The sequence below is a fragment of the Microtus oregoni genome, unplaced genomic scaffold (assembly GCF_018167655.1).
Source record: "Microtus oregoni isolate MIOR12 unplaced genomic scaffold, Mior012 000016F_ref0000370, whole genome shotgun sequence".
Lineage (NCBI taxonomy): Eukaryota > Metazoa > Chordata > Mammalia > Rodentia > Cricetidae > Microtus > Microtus oregoni.
Window position 1 is genome coordinate 1,391,924 of NW_024543075.1, and position 23,801 is coordinate 1,415,724.

General features: G+C 50.4%; 1 protein-coding gene across 2 annotated transcripts; it reads right to left on the reverse strand.

Moving 5' to 3' along the window:
* On the reverse strand, window positions 1–23,801 carry Dhcr7 (7-dehydrocholesterol reductase). Of its 2 annotated transcripts, XM_041667125.1 has the most exons (8): window positions 23,739–23,801; window positions 15,554–15,645; window positions 13,853–14,075; window positions 12,109–12,199; window positions 11,208–11,421; window positions 9,376–9,580; window positions 7,269–7,400; window positions 1–3,794 (listed from the first exon to the last, which is right to left on the reverse strand). In XM_041667125.1, exons 2-8 carry the CDS (start codon window positions 15,637–15,639, stop codon window positions 3,330–3,332), a joined length of 1,416 nt encoding a protein of 471 aa, XP_041523059.1. In that variant the 5' UTR covers window positions 15,640–15,645; window positions 23,739–23,801; the 3' UTR covers window positions 1–3,329. The 2 variants fall into 2 exon arrangements, with proteins under 2 accessions (XP_041523059.1, XP_041523060.1); XM_041667126.1 differs by lacking the exons at window positions 15,554–15,645; window positions 23,739–23,801 and adding an exon at window positions 15,245–15,305.

Sequence of the window (23,801 nt, forward strand, 5' to 3'; positions counted from 1 at the left end):
AACCACTGAGCCATCTCTCCAGCCCTTAAATGCAATTCTTTTAAAAATATTTTAGACCAGGGGCTGACGAAATAGCTCAGTGGTTAAGAGCACCGGTCCCTCTTTCAGAGGGCTGGAGCTCAGTTCCTAGCACCCATGTGGCAGCTCACAACCGTCTCCAGTTACAGTGAATCCAGTTCCCTCTTCTGGCCTCTGGGCACCATCTACTCTGCTCTTACGTACCGTGGCAGTTTGAATGTAATTGGCCCCCATAATCTCATAGGGAGTGGCACCATTAGGCAGTGAGGCTTTGGTGGAATAGGTATAATCTTGCTGGAGGAAGTGTGTCACTGGGGGGCAGGCTCTGAAGTTTCATGTGCTCAGGATACTGCCCAGTGTCTCAGTTGACTTCCTGTTTTCCACAAGATGTTGGCACTCTCAGCTCCAGTGCGTCTGCCTGCATGCCACCCTGCTCTCCAGCATGATAAAGGACTGAACCTCCGAAACTGTGAACCACCCAAATTAAATGTTTTCTTTATAAGAGTTGCTGTGTCTCTTCACAGCAATAAAAATCCTAAGACACATTATGTACTGGCAAAACACTCATAAAATAAAAATAATAAACCTAAAAAAAAACCATTTAAAAGCATTTCTAATCCAGAAGCTAGGCAAGCATGAGAGTATACATCTGTGATTCCGTGGACTCGGCCCCAGGTCTCCGGGCCCATCCCTTGCAGTGGGGTTGGAATGAAGACACCTACCATTAAACCTGGTCTCAGCTACCAGCCAGGAACGTTTTTCAGGACAAGCTGCTTCAATCCCCTCATCCCATAGACTCATTTGAGTAACCCAATGTTGTCACAGGTCTGTGTAACCAGAGTGCTCCCAGGAACATGGTGTGTTACTCTGCTGTGAAACTGTGTTCTGAGGGTCTGTTGGAAAACAAGTCTGGAGGTGTCTTCACCCCGTCACTGGAGACAACAGGGTAGATCCTGCTTTTATCTCAAGGGACACAGGACAAATGACCACCCCAGCCACTGTGATCATGCTCATGGTTTCTAACACTCAATGTGTCTGGGTCTGTCGGATGCCTGATGGGGTGTGAGGAGACTGTCAGGTGGTTCCGCCCAGAGCACAGTTCAGCTGGTCTCACATTGCAAATACCACGAAAAACCTGGTTTGAGGCCCTACTGAGAACTGTAGCTAAGCAGTGGCAAAGGCTGACATGGTTTAGGTCCTGGGCTCTGTGGCTTACTTGTTTTCATTTCAGAGAGCAAAATGTGGGCTTCATCTGCCGATAGCAGGGTAGGCAGGACAGATAGGCCCACAGTGGACAGTGCTCTGGGAACAGCAGCCCACAGCCCAACAGTCTTCAAGTACAAGATGTGAAGGCACCACACACCAAAGCCCCAAACCACAGCTGGGCTCCCAGGCTAAAACAAACTAGAATCATAGTCAACTGACAAGCACTACCGACATTCGAACTCAGGCCTCCTGCCATATGAGCTTGAAACCTTTCTCCAGCAATAAGGAAGACTGAACTCTGACTTTTAGCCCACACAAATGAGGATGTTGAGGCCATGGAAGGGTGGGTTACCTACTCAAGGCTTTAAAGCCTTCAGAAGGCAGAGCCAGAGTTCCCATAAGTAGTGGGACCTGGTATCTAAGTTTACAGCCACCACACCCCAGCCTCCAGTTAGGACTTTGTTCAAGGGACAAATGAAAGTGCCAATGTGTGGCCAATAGAGATGCCTGAAACCCCTGTGTCCACATTCTCAGACAGGCCAGGAGAGCACCAAGTTAGGCTGGTGGACTCTCCGGCTCTCTCTCCAGGAACAGCTGCCAATGTTTAACCAGCTCTAACCAGAAGCAGATCAATTGTGCCCAGGCTGTGGGCACTACTCACCTCTGCTTCTCCAGAAACAAAAGTGAGGGCTCCACTTGTTTGGAGCAGGTAACCATGCTAGCATCCTGTCACTGGCAAATGGAATGGATTCCTCACCCCAACAAGTAAATGATCTGGCAAAGTTCTGGAATGATGAGGGATTATTACAGAGTATTGGGGCACAGTTCACCCCAATGTCAATGAAGTTTTGATAGTGCCCTATGCACCAGCTCTAATACTTCCTGGGGTTCCATCCTATACCATATAACACCCCTACCCCCACCCCTGAACTGGTCAGGCCCATTCAGGAGACAGCACAATGTGACACATTTAAAAGGTAGATTTAATACAAAGACTTATCCGCAAGGTGAAGAGGATCCTAACTAGTTTTACAGAATGCCCTGAGTTTTAGGGGCCAATTGTCCCAAATGAGAATGGGTGCCCTTCCCAACACTGGAACTCCTGTTGGGGAAGGTGTGGCTGAGGCCACTGGCTGGTGATACATTCTGGGTTGTCTAATCCAAATCTGTTTACCCATGAACAAGCGTCTTGGGGTGAACAGAAGCACCTTCTAGAAGAGGGCAGGGGGCTGAGCTGCTAGGTGGGTGGGTACTCAGGGAGTCCTGTACTAGAAACCCTGTCCTTTTTTTAAAATATTTTTAAGTGTTTATTTATTTATTTATTTATTATGTATACAATATTCTATCTGTGTGTATGCCTGCAGGCCAGAAGAAGGCACCAGACCCCATTGCAGATGGTTGTGAGCCACCATGTGGTTGCTGGGAATTGAACACAGGACCTTTGGAAGAGCAGACAATGCTCTTAACCTCTGAGCCATCTCTCCAGCCCTAGAAACCCTGTCTTATGTCACAAAGACTTTAACAGATTAGCCAGGATGCCCACTGTGAAGTGGGCAGTACCCCTGGATACCCCGTTCCACTGCCTGGCATTCCTGGGGTTAAGAATCAGAAACAAGAACCCAAACAGAAAGCCTTCCTCCTACAATGGCCTCTGAGCCCTCTGCTAATCAAGACTACACACGCCTACAGACAAAAATGGTTCAGGGGCCCAGCCCAGCATGGCAGAACAGAAGGGGAAGGTGGCATTATCAAAAATCTTTAGATCCCACATTGTCTGCAGTTTAATAGGTTGGCCCAATCCTAGGACACACATGGTAAGCCTAAACCATCTGGGCAGCATAGATTGCGGGCACCCAACATAAAGACAGACATGAAAGGGCCACGATAGTCTGCCCTCAGGATGCTGAGTAGAGAAAACAGCCTGCTGGGGGATCAGTGTGAAACTCCACTTCCCAGCTGCCACCAGCCAGACACTGCTGGGCACCAGGCTCTCCATTCTCCAGATGAGCAAACTGATGCCCCTGCAGGGGAAGCCAGGATGCCAGCCCCCATGCATCCAACTCCACACACTCAATAAAACTTCCCTATGCATCCCAGGATGGTCCTCAAAAGATTCCAGGCAGCAGGCGGTAGGGCACTGCGGCCGTGTAGCGCTCCCAGTCACGGCCATACTTGTTGGCACAGCGGTGTTCATCACGGAGGCAGCGGTGGGTGAGCAAGATAGTCATGTAGATGATGTAGAAGTAGGGGAGAAGGTGGCCGCCACCGCACGCCAGGCAGTAGGCTAGGCTGCCCATCAGGTCACCAGTATAGTTGAAGTGACGGGCCACACCCCAGAAGCCTGACACCAACAGCTTGGTGCGGTGTTTCTGCCCATCGGCTGATGTGTAGGAGCACTCGATGGCCTTTGGCTTCTTGCCCCAGATGAGGCAGCGCCCATCTGTCCTGCGGAACAGGTCCTTCTGATGGTTGGTCATTCGGAAGATATAGTAACCCACCAGGCCAAGCAGCAGGATGCCCACAGCATTGGGAGTGGAGAGATGAACAGGGTGGTACACCAAGTACAGGCCCTGTGGGGAGAGAGGGTAAGAGGGGAGAAGTGAAGGATAGCCCACCATGGAGCGCAGTGGGCTTCAGTATGGCCTGAGGAGGGTAGACCCTGGCCCTGCTCCAGACACATGTTTCTTTTCTGTTAAGTAAGACACACAGAGCCAGGCATAGTGGCACACACCTGGAATCCCAGGACTCAGGGGGATGAGGCAGGAGGGCCGCAGTTCAAGACCTGCTTGGACGGTTTACTGAAACAGCATCAGACTTGTTTCAAAATGAGTAAGAAGGGAGGGCAGAAGATGTGGCAGTTGCTTAGCATGCACAAGGTCCAGGGTTCAACTCCAAGGACTGGCAAGCAGAGGGAGACAGGGGAGGGAAACAGCCAGCCTCCAGACACCCTTCCTGGTTACAGGGTGTACTGTTTTCTCATGGTTCTGCAGTTGCTGCATTCTGTGCCATGAAGACAACCGTGTTTGTATCATCATAAGGGCTAAAAGCTGTCTTGGGATCACCATTGGTTGGAGTTGGTAAACCACATACTGTACAAAAGTAAACTACACAACATGGAAGATGATCTGAATATACTGCGACGACAATTGATTCTATTTATCTGCTTGGGCAGACCACTGTACACATATCTGATCAACCCTAAATTGTGGAGGAGACTAACATTTACTTGTTTATTGTACGTGCATGCATATGTACCTGAGCACACACGACGCAACCAGACAGAAGAAAGCGTCTGGTGTCCTTTGTCACACTCCACCTTCTCCTTTGAGGCTGGGTCTCTCCCTGAACCTGGGGCTCAAGTTTCCTTGGCTAGGCTAGGGGCTAAAAAGGCTCAGTCATCCTTTTGTCTCTGCTCTATGGTTACAGGCATGAACAGAACTCCAGTTTGTTCTCTGGGTGCTGGGATCTGAACTCGGGTCCTCCTGATGTCGCAGTACACACTCTTAAGCCCTGAGGTTCTTTCTCCGGCTGAGATTAACATTTAAACAAGCACTGAGCAAAGCAGATGAACACCCACAATGTGGGGGGACTTCATTCAATACATTCAAACCAGCCCCCCTTGGGAAAGGGGGGTGCTTCCAGTATGCAATCTTTTATTTTGAACTGCAACAACAGCCCTCTCCTGGCTTCCAGACCCCCACTGAAAAGTTTGGGGCCTCCCAGGACCCATGTTCCTCAAGAGACCCCAGACACAAATACAGAATAAGAGTACATCTATATATACACATCTCAAAGCCATATGCCTATGCCCCAGAACACAAAGGCCGGGTTCCAGTATGCCCCCATGGACACCCAAACTCCATGGTGCTCAATCCCTTCATATGAGACAGGTATATAGACAGATGTGGTGTCCCAGTACTCAGGCTGAGGCAGGAGGATTGTAGCTCAAGGCCAGCTTCACTTCATGGTGAGTCCAGGCAGCTTTGGCTGCAGGGCAGGCAAGACTACCTCAAAGTAACAAAAACAGGTCTGGGGAGATGGTTCGGCAGTTACAAAGGACCAGATTTGGTTCCCATCATGCATATGAGGCAGCTTACAACTGCCTGGAACTCCAATGCCAGAGGTTCTAGCGCCCCTGGATTCTGGGAGCATAAACAAACACATTGACAATGAAAAAGAAATCTAAGATAACAAAAGAACAAGGGACAATGTAGTATTGGTCTACACTACACAGGTTTGTGCACATCTTCCTATAAATGTGAAGTCACCTCTAGATTAACCTCATTATCTACAATATACTAAATAACAGAAATGTGGAACTGCTTAGGGGAAGCCTATTAAAACGTAAATGCTGGCCAGGTGGTGGCAGAGCAGGAACACGCCTTTAATCCCAGCACTGGGAGGCAGAGACAGGAGGACCTCTGTGAGTTCAAGATCAACCTGGGCTACAGAGCGAGTTACAGAACAGCCAAGGCTACACAGAGAAACCCTGCCTTGAAAACAAAATGTAAAGGCTCAGCAAACGATTGTTGGACCACACTATTTAGGGACTACTGACACAGAAAAATTCCATGTTCCTTCAGCACACAGTTTTTTTGTTTGTTTTGATATAGTCTCATGTAGCCCAAGCTGGCCTTGAGCTCATTACGTAGCTGAGGGTGACTCTCTGAACTCCTGATCCTCCTACCTCAACCTCCCAAGAGCCGGGATCACATGGGTGTCCAAGAAGGCCCAGCAGCAAATTTTTAAAAAAATTCTTCCAATGCATGTTTGTCTTAATCTATGGACGCCACTGTATCCTGAGGCTGAAACAAGGCCTGCTAGATGGAAAGACTTGTGTAAGCGCAGTCTCTGCCACCAGTTCACACACTGGCACTGCAGATACAAGGGGGTGACCTGTGAGCAGGTGCCCAATCAGTGGAAACCCTGACCACGTGAGCTGCTCATGGCTGGTGAGGACCTGCAGTCAGTGTAAGTCTGAGGCTGGCACCTGTCCACGCCCTTACCCTCCACCCCTCCCCTTTGTTGGGCACAACTGCTTTCCCAACACCCCTGCACAGGTAGCCAGGCCACTTCCACAGCCCATGTCACCATCAGCTCCGCGACCAGCTGCCAGAGGCCCACCTCACTGATGGCCGCCTGGAAAGACCAACAACAGCCTTCTGTGCTGCTCTGAACTCCTTCCGACCTCTGATGAGCAGTTGCATGCACTAGTACCACGGTGCCAACATAGCCAAAGGGCGGGGATTAAGACATCCAGCCCAGCTAGAGCCACTGCCGGCCACCCTGACGGCTCCATCTTGTCTGGTTGAGTTGGGAGTTCTGCCGCAACTGCAGGGATGACTAAGGACATGCTCACATGGGTGCAATCCCAGGTCATCCCAGGCCAACTACAGGTGGCTACAATGGATCAGCCTAAGATGCTTCAAAAGCCATTCCACACCCTCTACTGCTCAATTTCTGTATGGTTCTCAGCAGTTCTCCAAGCCTTAAGTGGGCTAACTTTGTCCAGCTGTGACCCTGTGTGCATTAAGGAAGGCAAGGCTAAGCTACAGTTGGTAGGTCAGGTGTGTTAAACACACTTTAAAAAAAATGTACTGTGTTCTTGAAACACCACTGAGTACTTTTTTTCTAAGATTTATTTACTCATATATTTTATGTATGAGTGTTCTGTCTTCGTGCACACCAGAATCTGATCCCATTACAGATGGTTGGAGCCACCACGTGGTTGCTGAGAATTGAACTCAGGATCTCTGGAAGAGCAGTCAAATGCTCTTAACCTCTGAGCCATCTCTCCAGCCCCCTCAGCGCACTTTGTACTTTTGATACTTCTAGTGGAGAGTGGGTGAAGTGGGAACCAGATCCCACGATGGGTCAAGCATATCTGTGACACGAGGAACTTCCCCCTCATGGGAGACGACAGGGACTAACACCCTGGCAAGCTCAGCATGTGTGTCTGCTCAGGGTCAGCCAGGAGCAACTGAAGACCACACAGGCAGTGCCCACGAGGCTGGTCGCCCTGCCCCATCACCCGGGCTCCTCACCTGCAGCGTGTAGAGGTAGGGCAGCCATACGCAGTCACCCCAGCCCAGGTACCACCCAAAGTGGTCATGGCAGATGTCGATGGTCTTCAGATACCAGGTTTCGTTCCAGAAGAAGTCTAACACGTAGATGGCCTGCGAGACAGAGCCACCACTGTTACCACCACAGCCCCATGCAAGGGAGGGATGGGGGATGGGCAGTCGGGATACTGCTAAGCAGCTTGGTTACTGTGGGGTTGGGAGCAATCAGTGGGGTGGAGGGGCCACTGCCCATCAGCAGAAAGGGCTCCCACCCATAGCTCCCATAGGTGACATGAGATGTGGAGTTCAGCAGAGGTGACTCAGGATAGAAGGACTCAGGGACTGTCCCTGAATGGTAGACACCAACAAAGACATCCACAGGGTGAGTGTCCCAGGTTTGGTTGCTATCCGCTGCCCCTCAGAACCATGACACCCCCAATGTGTCCAAGGAGACTGAGGTCCATTCACAGAGATAGGCAAACAGCAAAGATCCTGCTTGCCACTCAAGAGCACATGAGGTCATGAGCCTGAGACACAGAGAGTCTTCCAGAGACTCGACTCATGGCTACCTGCATAAGCAACAGTTTCAGAGCACCCTGCCCTAGCCGATCCCTTATAAAGGGGGAGTGGCACCTCAAAAAGGCATGCTGGGATTTGCCTACAACATTTGCCTAGCACAGTCCCAGCATCCCGAGCCTTGGCTGTGACAAGAAGCTGGCCTGAGGTGCCCAGACCCCAGTGCTCTGTGGAAAAGTGGGTCTCTTCTGCATCCAGCTCTATGCCCCAGCACAGGAGAAGCTTCATGAAGGACCATAGAGAAGACCTCTCCCTGAGGTCCTGGCCACATCACCCACTCCTCGGGTCCACAAGTGCAAATGACCAGAGCCTACTGGTAGGAGGCAGGGACCTACCCCATCCAGTCTGGTCCCACCCCAGCACAGTCAGCCAGCCTGAGCTGTGCCCATGGCTTCCTGTTGGCCTCTTCCTCCTCTTCCTCCCACCTGGCACCCTGAAGCCCTGCTGGACATACCACATCCAGGCCACATCCCAACACCACTGGGCATTTTTTCTCACTACTTTTTAAAATTTTTTTTTCTCTTTGCACATATTTTTATGTGGTACATGTGTGGGCACAAACATAGTGGGTGCACGTGCCTGCCTGTGATTGCGTGTGTGCACAAGTGTGTGTGTGTGTGTGTGTGTGTGTGCCTGTCTGTGATTGCGTGTGTGCACAAGTGTGTGTGTGTGTGTGTGTGCCTGTCTGTGATTGCGTGTGTGCACAAGTCTGTGTGTGTGGCCAAAAGTTGAAGTCCTCCACCTTAATCACTGAGGCAAGGTCTCTCAGTCAAACCCAGAGCTCACTGGTATGGTTAGTCTCATTAGTCAGCCTGCTCTTGGGATCCCCTGCCACTGCTTACAGGCGGGGCCACCAGACCCACCCAGCATTGACTTGGCTTCTGGGGACCCTAACCCTGGCCTTCATGCTTTTAGGCAAGTGCTTCAACCACAGAATCATCTCCTAAGTCTTGTTGCTGTTCTTAAAATAGGATCTCACCTCCTGGTCCAGGCAGCTCTCCAAACTAAGTATGTAGCACCCAGGCAGTCTTTAACTCACAACAATACTCCTGCTGCAGCCTCCTGAGTGAAAACTACTTAGAAGTGGATGGAAATCCCCAAAAGGGTCTATGTTGGTCCCACCTGGCCACAAACTCCCTAGTTCTCGATGCTCCGGACAGAGGCCTTTCCTCAGTGTCTTAACCTCTCCCACTATGCAGACTACATAGGCCACTGTTTGTACCTGGAGCATACCTACGGTCCCCCTTCTCTAGCTGGTTAACAAAGCCTCCGTACTCCCAGATCTTATCTGAGTGCAGTCCCTAAGGGAGCCTGACTGCAGGCCAGACTATGGTGTCTACCCTGTCCCTCTTGGAGCTAACACAGGGGCACAGGAATCTATGTAATGGTAGATTCTCAGCATGTACTCACTGTTACCCAGAACCAGCTCAGAACAGATGGCATGCTGGGAACTCTCCCAGAGCCCAGCAGGTGCAATGCCCCACCCTCCCTGGCTGTAAGCACACTAAGTTACCTGCAGGATATTGACCAAAATCATAGAGTTGGTCACATGGCCATAAAGCTCCTGTTGCTTGGCAGCAAAGGACAGGTTGATAAGAGTCCAAGCCACAATTCCTGGGCGTCCATTGAAGAACAGCTTGAAGTCAAACCACTTCCCAATGCGGGGGTTGAACTCAATGCCCATCATAAAGTTGTAGAAGAAATTGCCTGTGAATTTGCTTAAAAACATCAACAAAAGACATATTAAAATTTATTCTATATGTATGAGTGTTTTACCTGCATGCTTGTCTGTACAGTTATATGTACAGTATCCTCAGAGGCCAGAAGAGGGCATGGGATGCCCTGGAACTGGAATTACAGACAGTTGTGAGCTGCCATGTGAGGGCTGGGAAATCAAACCCAGGTCTTCTGCAAGAGCAGTCAGTACTCTTAACCACTGAGCCATCTCCCCCTGCCCTCCAAAGACACATTTAGTCAACTAGCACATCTTGCGACATGTGGCTCATCCAGCTTTGTGGACACCAATGTTTAGGAGCCGGCAAGTGAAGGAGGCAGCATGGATGCAGCTGTGACTGCAAAATGCTCCCACAGGGAGAACGTGGCAGCCCTGCCCTCAGCCCCACATCTGCACAGTGCACCATGCTCAGCAGAGACACAGAATACAGGATTAAGAGGCAAGTGTCCCGTGCTCATAGCCTAAGCTCCAGGGCCCACGTTTTTAACTGCTCCACAAGTTCAGTGACCCCTCTCAGTCTTGGTCACCTGGCCCCACAGCAGCCCCCTTATCCCAGACTGGGGCAGAGAATTAGCTGAGATAATTTGGATGAAGGCCCTTCCTAGGTACAGTCTACTGTGCATGCACAGGGATTACTGCTAGCTAGCATAGCAGGTTCTCATGTCTGCTTCCCACAGTCAGGCTAAGCAGAAAGAACTAAAACATCACATCTGCCAAAGCAGCAACAGCTCTGGGAGCCACAAAAGGCAGTATGGCAGTAACCTGCAGGGCAGGGAAACGTAAGTCACACCGCATTCTCATCTGAGGCTGGTTCCCCAAAGTCAATCCAACAGCTACGGGGGAGATGCACTGTTCTCATCTGGATCCCCAGAAAAAATTAAAAACTCCAGAAGACCTCACCGAATATCTGTCGATGGGTGAATGGATGGGGGGTGGGTGAGTAGGTGGAAAGATGGGTGGAAGGGTAGACAGATAGATGGATAAGTAGATGGGTGGGTATATGGGTAGACAGGAGAGTAGGCAGATGGATAAATAGATACATGAGTGAGTGGACGATAGGTGGATAAATGGATGGGTTGGCAGGTAGGTGGATGAGTGCATAGATGGATGGATAGAGAGGTGGGTGTATAGGTGAGCAGGTGGGTAGATGGATAGATAAATGGTTGTGTGGGTAGATGGACGAGTAAATAGAGGATAAGTGGGTGGGGGGTGGACAGACAGATGGACAGATGAGTAAATGGATGGGTAGGTAGATGGAATGGAACTGATGGTTGGCCTCTAACTCAGTTTCCCTGAGAATGCTTTAAGCAAGCAGGGTTCTCCTTGGAAGAAGCTACAGTAAAAATAACAAGGCTAAGGCTGTTTCACAAGAGATAATCCAAAGAAGGAGACAATGATCTACCTCTGCCTCAGTCAGAAGTTGTCCTTCTGGTTTAACTGCTCCCATGGTAGCCTTGGTTACCTCTAAAGCAAGAAAATCCAGACTTTCAAACAGCTGATCCAAGATCTCCCGTCTCAGGGCTTCTCCACTTGTCTGCAGAGGAGCAGACAACCCCGGGTGGAGGTATCCACCATCCATTCTAGGCTTGACCAGCTGTTGAGGAACTTACCAGTCTTCAGCATTGGTGGGGAACAGGTAGCCCTTGATCATTGCAAACATGGACACAGCATAGCCCAGAATATTGGCACACCACAGCAGTGGGATCCAGTTGTCAAAGATGATGGTGGGGGAGAACCAGGTTAGGAGGTAGGCATTCAAAAACCAGAGGAGGTGAGTGATGAGCCAAGCTTGCAGCCCGTTCACTTCATACTTGTTTACAACCCCTGCAGAAGGAGAATCACACAGAGCACCCTAGGTGGACCACACGGCCTTGCTGTGCCTCACACCCTACCTGCTCCTTGGCCTCTGCTTCTGTAGACCCCTGACTGGAGCCCCCAGGTACCATTCCAGAAGGGGCATCTTCTGTTGAATACACAGGCTTTCAAGCCAGTGGCACCCCTCACACGGTGAGAAAGTGGCTGTTCCTACTATAGCCAGAGTGGGGAAACCCCTATGAGATTCTTCTCGTGCTCTTTAGGTCTGTAAGGTGTTGGGAACGTCAATCAAGTGGCAGGTAAGGCAAGGCCAACCCTATGTCCTCCCAGGCTCCACTTGTGCTTGCTGCAGTACCTCTCTGAGACCTCTCGGCTAGAGAAATAGGTAGGATTCCAGCCCATGACCATTAGCATATGAAGCTGGGCTCCTTGAGGGTTTTTAGAGATGACCCATGGGTTAGTGGTAAGGCTGGGTTTGCCTTACCATGGGTTATGAAGTAGTGAAGTAGTGACAGCAGAGTCAGGGACGGCACTCCTGAGTGAGGAAGCTGCCATGTCTATAATGGCATGGATGCCTAGTGGATCACATCCAAACTAAATTAGTTCTTGTCTGGGACATAGGATGGGAGAACTCTGGGAGCCAGGGACACAGGGTGGCTAGGGCAAGACAGCTACCAGCTCAGGGGCAAAGGTTACCTGCTGGAGTTACGGCGCCTTCTTGGACACCTCCCACATAGCCTGGCAGAAATCTGTGGCAGAAGTCAGGAAGCCAGGAGTAAAGAAGCACCTAAAACAGAATTTTAGTTGGAAAGATTGGCAGCCTGCAGGGGATAGCTGTGTGATTTGACCTGGTCTGGTTTTACTGGACAGATATGAACCCAAGACACAAAGCTTAGTGCTCCAGAAGCAAGGCAGGCTTCCCGCCGAATGTGTAAAATCCTACCCCTGGCTATAGCCTAGTAACCTTCCAAGTCGAACACATGGGTCCTCCCAACCCCCCCCCTTTTTTTTTTTTTTTGATTTTTCGAGACAGGGTTTCTCCGTAGCTTTTGGTTCCTGTCCTGGAACTAGCTCTTGTAGACCAGGCTGGCCTCGAACTCACAGAGATCCGCCTGCCTCTGCCTCCCGAGTGCTGGGATTAAAGGCGTGCGCCACCACCGCCCGGCCTCCCAACCCCTTTTTAAGGCCATTTAAAAGCACCAAGATTCTCCCATGAGCCTCCCCCACCCCCCCCCCGCTTTCAACATCACTGTTCAGATCATGTAATGTGTTCACAAGCCCTGGCAACTATTACCACAGTTTGATCTTAGAATTCTACCAAAGAGAACCCTAGGATGGGAGAAAAACAACTTGGCTGTTAAGAACGCTGGTTGCTCCCCCAGAGGACATGGTTCGATTCCCAGCACCAGCACCTACATGGCAGCTCACAACTATCTGTAAGCCACGTCCCAGGGATCCTCTGCCACACTCTCCTGTTTTCCACTGGGTACTACATACATATAGGAAAAACACCCACACACATAAAATAAGTCAATCTTTTTTTTTTTTGCGGGGGGGGGGCAGACATTGAGACAGACTTTCTTCTGTGCAGCCCTGGCTATCCTGGAACTCACTCTATAGACCAGGCTGGCCTTAAACTCAAGAGATACACCTGCCTCTGCCTCCCAAGTGCTGAGATTAAAGGCATTTACCACCACCACCCAGCAAAATAAATCAATCTTTATTAAAAAATGTTTTTAATTTTAAAAAAGGGGACACCCTGTTCCCCTTGTCAACTGCCCCCAGCAGTCCCTGGTAACCACCAATCTCACCAAGCCTGTGAGAACGAAACATCCTGGATGTTTCACATCAATGCAAATACTCGGTCTGGTCTTAGCGTCTGGCGGCTGTTTCCAACACTGGTCCAAAGAGCAGCCTGTACCAAAGCTCATTCCTTTCCATAGTCCCATGACTCGTGCTCTCCTTCTCACCCAGAGGACTGGGGAATGAAAAGGAGGGGGACCCTGGAGCGAGAGACAAGTAGTCTCCATACAAAATTCTGCCTGGGAAAAGCAAGTTGCCTGGTGTTTCATGCGGTTCCTTTACTCTGCCCAACACCCAACCTGTGAAGGCTGCTCCTGCTTAGTGACCTAGTTTAGGTCAAAGAGGCTGCATCACAGACACCATTGACCATGACTCTCAGGCAACCTGTGGAAGCAGCAGCTTAGGTCTCATTCACTGCCTGATAGGCCATGCTGTTGATCTACAGTCAGGGGCTAGAAACCATGACGGTTACAAGGTGACACACAGATGTTTCCTGCTCCATATAATTGCTTCTAGGCAACTGCTGCATCCTGAGAATGGGAGCACCACTGGGTGAGAAGTCTGCTTCTCTGACAAGACCCAAGCAGCAGAACACGTTCCTGATCCACTGCACCTAGCCCCAAGGCAGAGGACTGACCTGGAAGCTGACCCACAAGGTGTACAGTTGGGCAGCTTTAGCTGTCACAGGTGGTGTCTTGGCCCAGATGTCTGCCAGACTAGCACGACCAGTGGCTATGTCCAGTGCGGGGGTGGTCAACGAGCAGCTGTACTGGTCACACGCCATGACGAAGTAGTACACAATGAACGGTGCGAAGAGCAGCAGGAAAATGATGCTGGCCAGGGAGAACCAATCCACTTCCCTGAGAGGACAAAGGGCGGTCACCATCAGGCCTCCTGTTCTCAAGCCCCCCAGGGGACGTACAAACTTCCTTCCATCCTTGGGAGCCCATGATGGAGATTTCTAAGATACCCTCCCGGCCCTTGTACCTCACAGGGCCTCTGAAATGTCCCTTTCCTTGGGCCCTATGGAGGACTCTGAGATTCCCCTTTGTCCCTCAGACCCCATGGCATGATGGAGGAAGGTCATTGGCTAATAAAGGAACTGCCCTGGCCCATTTTATTGGTTAGAGGATAGGTGGGAGGAGTAAACAGAACAGAACGCTGGGAGGAAGAGGAAGTGAGCTCAGAGACTCCACAGCTCTCTCGGGAGCAGACGCCTCAGAGAGAGACGCCATGCTCCTGGCTCCTGGGCAGATGCACGCTATGAAGCTCCGACCCAGGATGGACTAGGCTAGAATCTTCCTGGTAAGACCGGTTCTCACAGATTATTAGAGATGGGTTGATGGGGATAACAGGATTAGCCAGTAAGGGCTAGGGCTAAAGGGCCAAGCAGTGATTAAAAGAATACAGTGTCTGTGTAATTATTTTGGGCATAAGCTAGCCGGGCAGGCGGCCGGGGGTGCTGAGAACGCAGCCCTGCCGCCCCTATTACTACAATGGCAGGGTATCTAAGACACCCTTCCATCCCTTTGAGACTCGCTCTGTCTCTGGAGCCCTACAGGGGTCTCTGACACGCCCTCCAATCTCCTTGGGCCACATGGCGGGGTCTCCAAGGTGTCCTTGTATGTGTGGGACTCCACACCACTCAGAACCTGATGGGCAAGGGTATCCATTCAGCAAACTCTCCAGCCGAGGCGGGTCACTCATGCTGCTCCTGTGTCATCACCAGAAGGTGCCCTATCCGTGGCCACCGACATGAGGGCAGGGGGCTCTTCATGACCCTCAAGGCCAGTAGCTTTCTTGGTCCTTAGCCAGGGAAGGCTCTTTAATACCCAGAGCTCAATGGCAGAGAGAACACCATGACACCAACACAGGGTCCCGAGGTTGGTGGCAGGGCTCCAGATGGCCCTTAGACCATCTGAAATACCTAGAATCCTGGCAGAGCAAGGCAGAGGAAAGTCGCACACCTGACCTCAGGTGACAAGTTGCATTTAAAACATAGCACGCTGAAAAGATCTCAGCAAGTTACCTTCAGGCCTTGAGCACAGGTGCTTATGAGTCCTCTCCCTAAGACAGCTCAGGATATACACCCGGATATCTCAATATACAAGGGGAAAAACTCAGACATGAGACTACTTCCAGCCCAAGCACTCCAAAATGGTTTCAGAGTCTTCGTTCCAATACTTTATTTTGTAGAATAGGAAACAGCTTATCGTTCATTTGTCTTTAAATAAAATAATGTGGGTTTTTTTTGGTTCTAGGTTCATAACATCCCTGAAGTTGAAACCCTTGAGATCACAGTTCACCCTCTAGCTAGTAAAACACATGAGCCCCTTACCAGGCACGGCCCCATTGTCCTTGAGATTCAGCCTTGCCATTCAGACTCTTGGTTTTGGAGGCGTTGTGCTGTGATTTGGAAGCCATCAGGTCCTGAGGAAAGAGGAGGGTCTCAGATTGTTCCAAAAAGCCAGACCCCCACCAGGACTTGAGCACTGATCACTGATCAGAACAGGCGCCCTTTATAGCTTCTCAGTACCTGCTCACCCACACCAGATTCGAGGGGAGGGGGGGGAAGAAGGTGCTTTAGGTTCCTCCCTGAGCCTGCACTCCCTCCAACCAGGCCTTCCCACCTCTGACCCTACTCATTAATTCCTTTCCCAGATGTGGCAGATGTCCTTCTTAGGCAAGTATTCACTCTGCCTGCCACAATCCAGCTCTGCCAGACTCCGCCAGGAATCTTTACCATCTTTGAATATGACTCTCGGCTCTCCTTGTAGTGCCCACTACATCCTCTGCTCTGAGCATGCTCAAAGGCTTCTTGTTCAGCACTAGTATGATAAGCCCCCTTCTCAGTAGACTATGACCATCTAATGGCAAGCAGCTTCCCTCCTAGGTAATTTGTTCCTTTAATTTAATGCTCACAGTGCAGGCATGTTTTATTTGGGTTCATGTATGTGCACTGTCCGCCTCCCTCCAGTAGAAGGCATCTCCCTATTCATCCCTCCGCCACCAGGGCCTAGAACAGTAAGTACCTTGGGGGACACTTTATAGATAAGGTCTCCAGGTATCTTCCCCACTCAGCGCTCCCCCGTCACCTCTAAAGCAAAGTCTAGTTTTAAAAAGCCAGGGATTTAAAATGGTATCTTAAAGCCCACAGAGGGACTTTAAGTGGAGAGCACCCAGTCAGTAAAGTATCTACTGTGCAAGCACAAGGACCTGAGTTCAGTCCCCAGCACGCACATGAACCAAAGTTCAGGATCCCTAGCAGAGGCCCTGCAGTCCCAGTGCTGGGAAGGAAGCAGAGACAGGAGGACCCCTGGGGTTCTCTGGCAGGCAGTCTAGCCAAATCAGCCAGCTGCAAGTTCAGTAGAAGATGCTATCTCCAAAGCTAAGGTGGGAGAGCCAGGAAGAACACCCAACGTTGACCTCCAGTGGCCTCCACACGCACATATGTGCATGCGTATTTGCACACATGCAAATACACATGCATAAAAGTCATCAGAGAAAACAGGATTAGAGCCATAGCAGGGCTGGCAGGATGGTTCAGCAGATTAGAATGGTTGTCACCAAATCTGACAACTTGAGTCTGATCCACAAGACTACATGGCAGAGGAAAACCAGCTCCCAGAAGTTGTCTTCCGGCCTTCACTCACACACTCCACGGCACATGTTCATACACACGCACGCATGCGCGTGTGTGCACACACACACACGATTTTTAAATGTAATAAAAATTTAAAGGGGAGAACAGTATGCTTAGATATCTTGAGAGTCAACTGGATGAGAGGCAGTAAGTGGAAAATTCTAGAACAACTCTTTTTTTTTTTTCTTGACTAGAATTCTGTTCCTTCCTAGGCTTGGTGGCATAAATCTTTAATCCCACACCTTTAATCCCAGCACTCAGGAGGCAGAAGTGGGTAGATCTCTATGAGCCTGAGGCCAAACACAGTGAGTCCTAGGCCAGCCAACACTAAATAGTGAGACCCTGTCTCAAACATTTAAAGAAAGAGTCCATTATGGAATAAAACCAGCATGAGACCGAGAAAATGGATTCAAAAGAGCTGCTAAAGGAGCTGGGGCTGGAGAATGGCTCGGGTTAGGAGCATTGGCAGCACCCACATGACAGCTCACAACCATCTGAGAGGCAGTTCCAATGCCTAAGGCACCTAACTGAGATAGGCAGAGAAAGGATAGGTGGGGCTGGAGGGCAGAGAGAAAAAACAGGAGGAAAACTCTAGGCTCAAGAAGAATGAGAGGAGGAGGAGGAGAGAAGGAGGGAGAAAGAAAGGGAGATGCCCAGGGCCAGTCAGTCGCCAGCCAAACCTGAAGTAGGATATACAGAATGAAAGATAAAAAGCCCCAAGGCAAAATATAGATAAAGAGAAACAAGTTAATGTAAGTTATACGAGCTAGTGGGACAAGCATAAGATAAGGCCGAGCATTCATAACTAGTAAGAAGTCTCCATGTCATGATTTGGGAGCTGGCTGGTGGCCCGAAAGACAGCCTGATAAACACGTGTCCATTCCAGGCTTTTTTGTGGGTGTCAGGGTTTTGAACCCTGTTTCTCACACTAACACAGCAGCAAGCAGTCTTACCCAGTGAGCTGTCTTCCTGGCTCCTAGGACTAACTTTCGTAAACAAACAAACAAAAATGTTCTGACATCTTGATTTGTTTAGTGAGAGAATATCACTGGTCTCAAAATTTACATTCTCCATGGTGAAAGGTACTCTGTCACATAATGGGAGGGAGAGCTGCAGCGGCAGGGACAGCTTCTGCAGCAGGAGTGGAGGACGAAACAGCCAGGCCCCTCAGTGCAGCCCTAACCTGGGAGGCTCTCCAGGTACTCCCTGGTGATACCTGCAGAACGGATGTAGGGAAAGAGAATTGCCCCAGACAGGGGTAGGACTCTGAGGTTCAAGCACTTGCCTGCTCAAAAGCCTAAGGACCAGAGTTTGGATCTCTGTGACCCACACAAATGCCCGGTAAGCATGGCAGTTCAACTGTAATTCTAGCCCCAGAAAGCAGAGACAGGATTCCCACAGCAAGCTGCCAGTGACACTAGCTGTATAAGAGCTCTGGGTTTAACAGAAAGACTGCCTCCTGCCTCAAAGAAAACAGAGAGCCCCTGACAAACTCCAAAAGCATGTGGTGTATGCATGTGGGTACACGCGCACAAAGGACACTCAGAAAAGGAAAAGCGGGCTTGGGAGAGGCCTGCCTTTAAGAAGTCCTTGCTCTCCGGCAATTCTTGCCTCAGAGCCTGTGCTGCCTGGATCTATCAGCCTGCTTTTGACAGCCCAGCCCCGGCAGCTGTCACTTTTTTTCTTGCCCAGCAGCACACACAGTGCACATGGCATGTGAGCCCATTTGCAGTCCCATGCAGCAGCCAACAGTGCCCCTATCTCCTCTATCTCTGGTGCCTACACTAACCACAGCAAACCCAGGGCCACGTGCCCACATGCCTTCCAGGAGGCTCAACAGAGGAGAGTAGCATTCTTCTGGCCCTGACTCACAGATAAGCCCCGAGGATATAAAGCTTGGCACCAACACTACTCTCTGATAATCTAACATGCTAGAAAATTGCAAAAGCCAATGAGGAAAGAACTTCAGACCTTGACACTGAAGACGCTAAACAACGCTGCCCACTGAGTACACCATCTTTCTGGGTTTTGGGAGACAGGGTCTTCCTCTGTAACCTAGACTGGCCTAGAACTCACAGCGATCTTTCTGTCTCAGCCTTCCTGTCACTGTGCTCCACCACACCTAGCAATAACATGCATCTTCTAGGATGAAGAAAAAAGAGCTGACAAGATGGTTCAGTGGGTAAAGGGGCTGGCTGCTGAGGCTGACAGCCTGAGTTCAATCCTGGGACCCCGGTGGTAGAGGGAGAACCAACTCCTAAAGGTTGTTTTCTGACCTCTATACACTATGGCATACCTCCTCCCTCAGAAAAAAAAAAAAAGTAAATAAAGTGGAATTAAAATGTTGTGGCTCAGTTGGTAGAATTGCTATGTGCACACAGTCTGGGGTTCCATCCCCAACAGTACATAAACTGGGCATGGTAGTGCACGCCTATAATCCCAGCACTTGGGAGACAGAGACAGGAGGATTAGGAGTTCAAGACCAGCTTGGTCTACATGAGACTCTGAAAAAATATAAAAGTAAGCATTTTGAATTTATTTGGAGGGCATGTCTCTGGTCACACCTCTGTTGCAGGCACCAAGTTCTGTGGAAAAGTACAGCCTGTGCAGGGCAGCTGGATAGAGGGGACCAAGGGTTCTGAGCCTCGCAGAACACCCGACATGTGACTGGTGCAGATTTCTTCATTTGGAGGCTGCTTTGTAAAGACTGTATTTTTATCTTATGTGTGTGGGGTTTTGCATATATGTCTGTGCACCGTGTGCATGCGGTTCTCACGGAGGGCAGAAGAGAATGTCAAGTCCCCTGGATCTGCAGGAGTTACAGTGAGCCACCACACGGATGGTGAGCATCAACCCCAGGTCCTCTGTGAGAGCAGCTAGTAATCTTTTCCACCTCTCCAGCCCATTCTTCAGGTTTTTTTTTTTTTTTTTTGATTTTTCGAGACAGGGTTTCTCTGCAGTTTTTTGTTTTTTGTTTTTTGTTTTTTTTTTTTTTTGGTTCCTGTCCTGGAACTAGCTCTTGTAGACCAGGCTGGCCTCGAACTCACAGAGATCCACCTGCCTCTGCCTCCCAAGTGCTGGGATTAAAGGCGTGCGCCACCACCGCCCGGCCCATTCTTCAGTTTTTAAAGCAGTGCCTCACTGCCACTGCCCATGCTCACAGGCACTGTGAGCGACATAATCACCTTTGACTTCTGGGCCAGAGGTTTCACAACAAGAATGAAGTTGTTTTTCTTAGAAGAGCTCTTGACATGCCCAGGCTCAGAAGTCCCCCAAGGTCTGCTCAATCCTCAGCCGCGTACAGAGACACACCTTCAACAGAGGCCACCAAGTCACCAGGGAGTGGAAATGTCAAGTTAAAGGCAAGTAAGGATCCACACTGCAGGTATCAAGGCCACTGCTGATATCAAGCAGAGGACAGGCTCAGGGCTTGTCACTCAACATGCAACAGAAAGGGAGCACCCGGGTATGCGTGGGTGGAGATTTTCATAGAGGCTCAAAAGTGCTGAACCCAGCATAGGCAGGCCACAGATGTTAACAGATTCCCTAGAATGCTGACAACCACACCTGCACATGTACAACCATCTTGGCACTCCCAGGAGTCATCCATCCCTTACCCTGAAGCTGGCACATTCCCAGGGAACATACTAGAAACCACTGAGATGCCAAAACACAGAGTACCTCAGAAAACAACCTGGACTGGGAACCAATCCCTACAGGAATGCAAGAGAGTCGGGGACAGATTAAATGTCCCATGGCACGTAAGTCTATGGCCCCGAGGATTTGTGTTGATCATCATTAAAGACAGATGAACACAGTTCCCTGGTGTTCCACATGAAACCAATGGACCAGGCGCGGTGATGCTCGTCTTTAATCCCAGCACTTAGGAGGCAGAAGCAGACAGATCTCTTTGAGGCCAGCCTGGTCTACACAGTGAATTCCAGGTCAGCAGAGCAACAATAGCAAAACAAAACAACAACAAAACAAAACAAACAACAATAAAAAAAACAAAAAGAAAAAAGGAAATTATATGACCCAGGTCAAGAAAGCCAAAGATAGGAGAGAGTCAAGGGACACACTAAGCCACCATCCATACACAGCAACTGGAAAAACATCCATGAAAGTAGATCTGAAGGGAGGGGCCTCTCAGGGGGCCAGCATCTGAGATGGAAACAACCTGTAGAGAAAACTACTGCTCCCAGCATGGCTGGTTCTAAAAGCAGAATGCCTGTGACCTTAAGAGGTGACACCCAGGACAGAGGAAGGTGGCAGATCTGTCCTTCTGGATGGTCATGTAGTTTTGAATTTTCTGTGTAGCTGAGAATCACCTTGAATTTCTGACTGTAGCCTTCACTTCCTAAGGACTACGGTTATAGGTGTATGCCACTACAGCTTTTAATTATTATTATTTATTTATCCTGTGGAAGGGAGCATGCGTGGAGGTCAGCAGACACCTACCAAATCAGCAGAAAGCACAAACCCGTGATGCTGAGCCATACAGACGAACCTTCCAGTTACGGGGCCATGGCAAACCAAAACAAACCTTTTGGTATCTCTCATGGTTTCTGCAGGTCAGACATTATGGGAGGATAGGCTGCAGGGAAGTGTCGTGGAGTAGTCAGCTGTACATTAGAGCCTTAGGTGCTCAGACTCCCCTCTCATGGGCCCATAAGGACTGCCGTGGCCTACCTCACGGGTGGCCTTGAGGCAGTGAGCACACTCCCAAGGGCAGTGCTGGGGGAAGGGGACCTGGCCTTGGGGGGTATGAGACATCACCAGACCTTAGTGGCCACAGCTCAGTCACTCCACATCCTGAAGGTGCAGCAGGAAGGTAGGGCTAGAGGAGCTGCTGCTGGGGCTGTCACCGGCGACACACCCCATCACCAGCAGCTACCAAGAACCGGGTGCCCCGCCTACCTGAAGAAGGAGCAATGTCACACCCGCCTACTTCACAGACTAGAGAGAGACTGGGGAAGGGAAAGGCAGGGCAATACGCTGACTGCCAACACGGCCTAGGAGGCAAGGCTGGGTCTGAAGCTCCACTTCTGGCACATGGGACACAGTGGAGTAATGATGACATGGCTAACTTTGCATATCAGATTCCAGGGACCTTCCATGTCACTGGAATTTTCCAGAAGCAATAGGGTGTCCTATCTGGAGATTCGTGAGCCCGGGTATGGTGCTGGATTTTCAGACGAAAAGGCAGCGAATCCTGGAAATGGGTGAGTGGTGAGATGTGTGTCCACCTGCATGTACTGAGAGGAAATTACCCTGGGAAATACGCGGGGCGGTGCCAGCAGGCAGATGCAAGGACTTCCTGCAGGGCCTTGTATGGACACGAAAACTTGTGTCACATCCACTGACAATCACCAGAGAAATCAGATGCTCTGGCACCCAGTGCCACAAAGAGCCGGCTCTGCAGGTGCAGTGGAGGCCAGCCCCTCCCTATCATGGAAGGACTGAGAAGACGAGGGGTTCCACTTGGATCCTCCAGGAGCATCGCAAATGGGGACAAATTGAGCTTTCCTCTCTTTTTCCAACAGACGAGCTTCTGTAGTTAAATGGCATCTGTGAGTCCACTGTGCCCCACCGCTTTCCCCAGGTCAAGTGAGGCTAGCTTCTGGAGGAACCCATGGCTGCAGAACTCTGACCTGACTTGTCTTGGAAGCTTGGGGTCCTGTGGAGGAACAGCAGTTCCTGAAGCCCCCAGAAATAAGCATAAGCCCAAGGAGGGAGGGAATGACCTGCCCCCCATCTCTGATTCTTTGGAATTTCGGGTTCTAAACAAAGCTACAGGCTCTCTGCTTTACAGAAGTTCCAAAATAAACGCCAGACGTGAAACAAAGTGTTTTCTCCTCCCAAGTCCATCCCAGGCCTCATTCCCTCCCAGATTGTTCCACGGATTATCCTTTACACACCCCTACTGGCCACCTTTCTGTCCAAAAGCTGTTTTTTTTTACCAAATTTTCTGGCAGCACGGCTTTACTGTACCCTGCCCGCTGCACCTCTTCCTGGCATGTCCTTCGGCTACTTTCAGGAAGATTCTATCAGAAGCAGCTCAAAAAACTGAAGACGTCCTATTGTTTGAATTCATCCTCTAAAAACCATCTTGATCTTTAGGGCGACTGGGAACTCTCCACAACCTGGGGAGGCCAGATATGCCTAGAGCTTCCCAGAACCCTCATGCCAGCAGGCAATCCATCTGTCTCCTGGGAGAATAACTGGAATCATTCAGATTCTACTGAAGAGATTCACTAAGCTGTATGTACCCTGGGGTAGGAGCGTGGGCCAAGGGGTGTGTCTACATTTGCCTCTATTACACCTGAGCATTGGCAGGTCCCCCAGGGAGCTGGGTCCTCATCCCACAGGACATGGCTGCCTCTCCTATACACAGGTCCCAGCTAAGCAAAGTAAAGCAAGGTCCACCGCCATACTTGTTCGCAGGTTCACCTACCTACTATCTGAGCAAGCACCTTCCCCCGCCGCCCCCCCCCCCGCCCCCCGCCACCGGGCCCACAGTCCTCTTCCCCAAATACACATCTCTCCAAACTCGAGCACGTAGCCCCCTCTCCTGTGCACATGCCCCCAATCTGCACACTGGTCTCCTAACCTGCGCACACGCCCCCAAATCTGCAATCTGTTCCCCAATCTCCCCAAAACCTGTGCAAACGCGCATGCCCCAATCGACAAACACATTCAGCTCACAAGCACATCCTCCCATCTCACACGCCGCTTCCTTTGCTGAATACTTGCCCCCCAACACACACACAATCTGTACATACGGCCCCTTCTCCTGCGCTCTCGACGCCCCCCATTTCCCTGTCTGTGTGCAAGGTCCCAATCGCGGACTCTGTCCTGGTCAGTGCACGCAGAACCTCACCTGCTTGCGTAGTCCAGGCGGTTGACCCGCGCTCTCCAACCGTGCCCCAAGTGTCTGCCTGAA

Bases quoted from the DNA above. Each gene is read 5' to 3' on its own strand.
- Dhcr7 (XM_041667125.1), bottom strand. From the start codon at position 15,639: ATGGCTTCCAAATCACAGCACAACGCCTCCAAAACCAAGAGTCTGAAT. The intron at 11,422-12,108 runs GTAACCTTTGCC...CTCCTTCTGCAG, and splicing joins AGGCGCCGTAACTCCAGCAG to GGGTTGTAAACAAGTATGAA. The intron at 9,581-11,207 runs GTAAGTTCCTCA...GATGTTTTTAAG, and splicing joins CCCACCAATGCTGAAGACTG to CAAATTCACAGGCAATTTCT.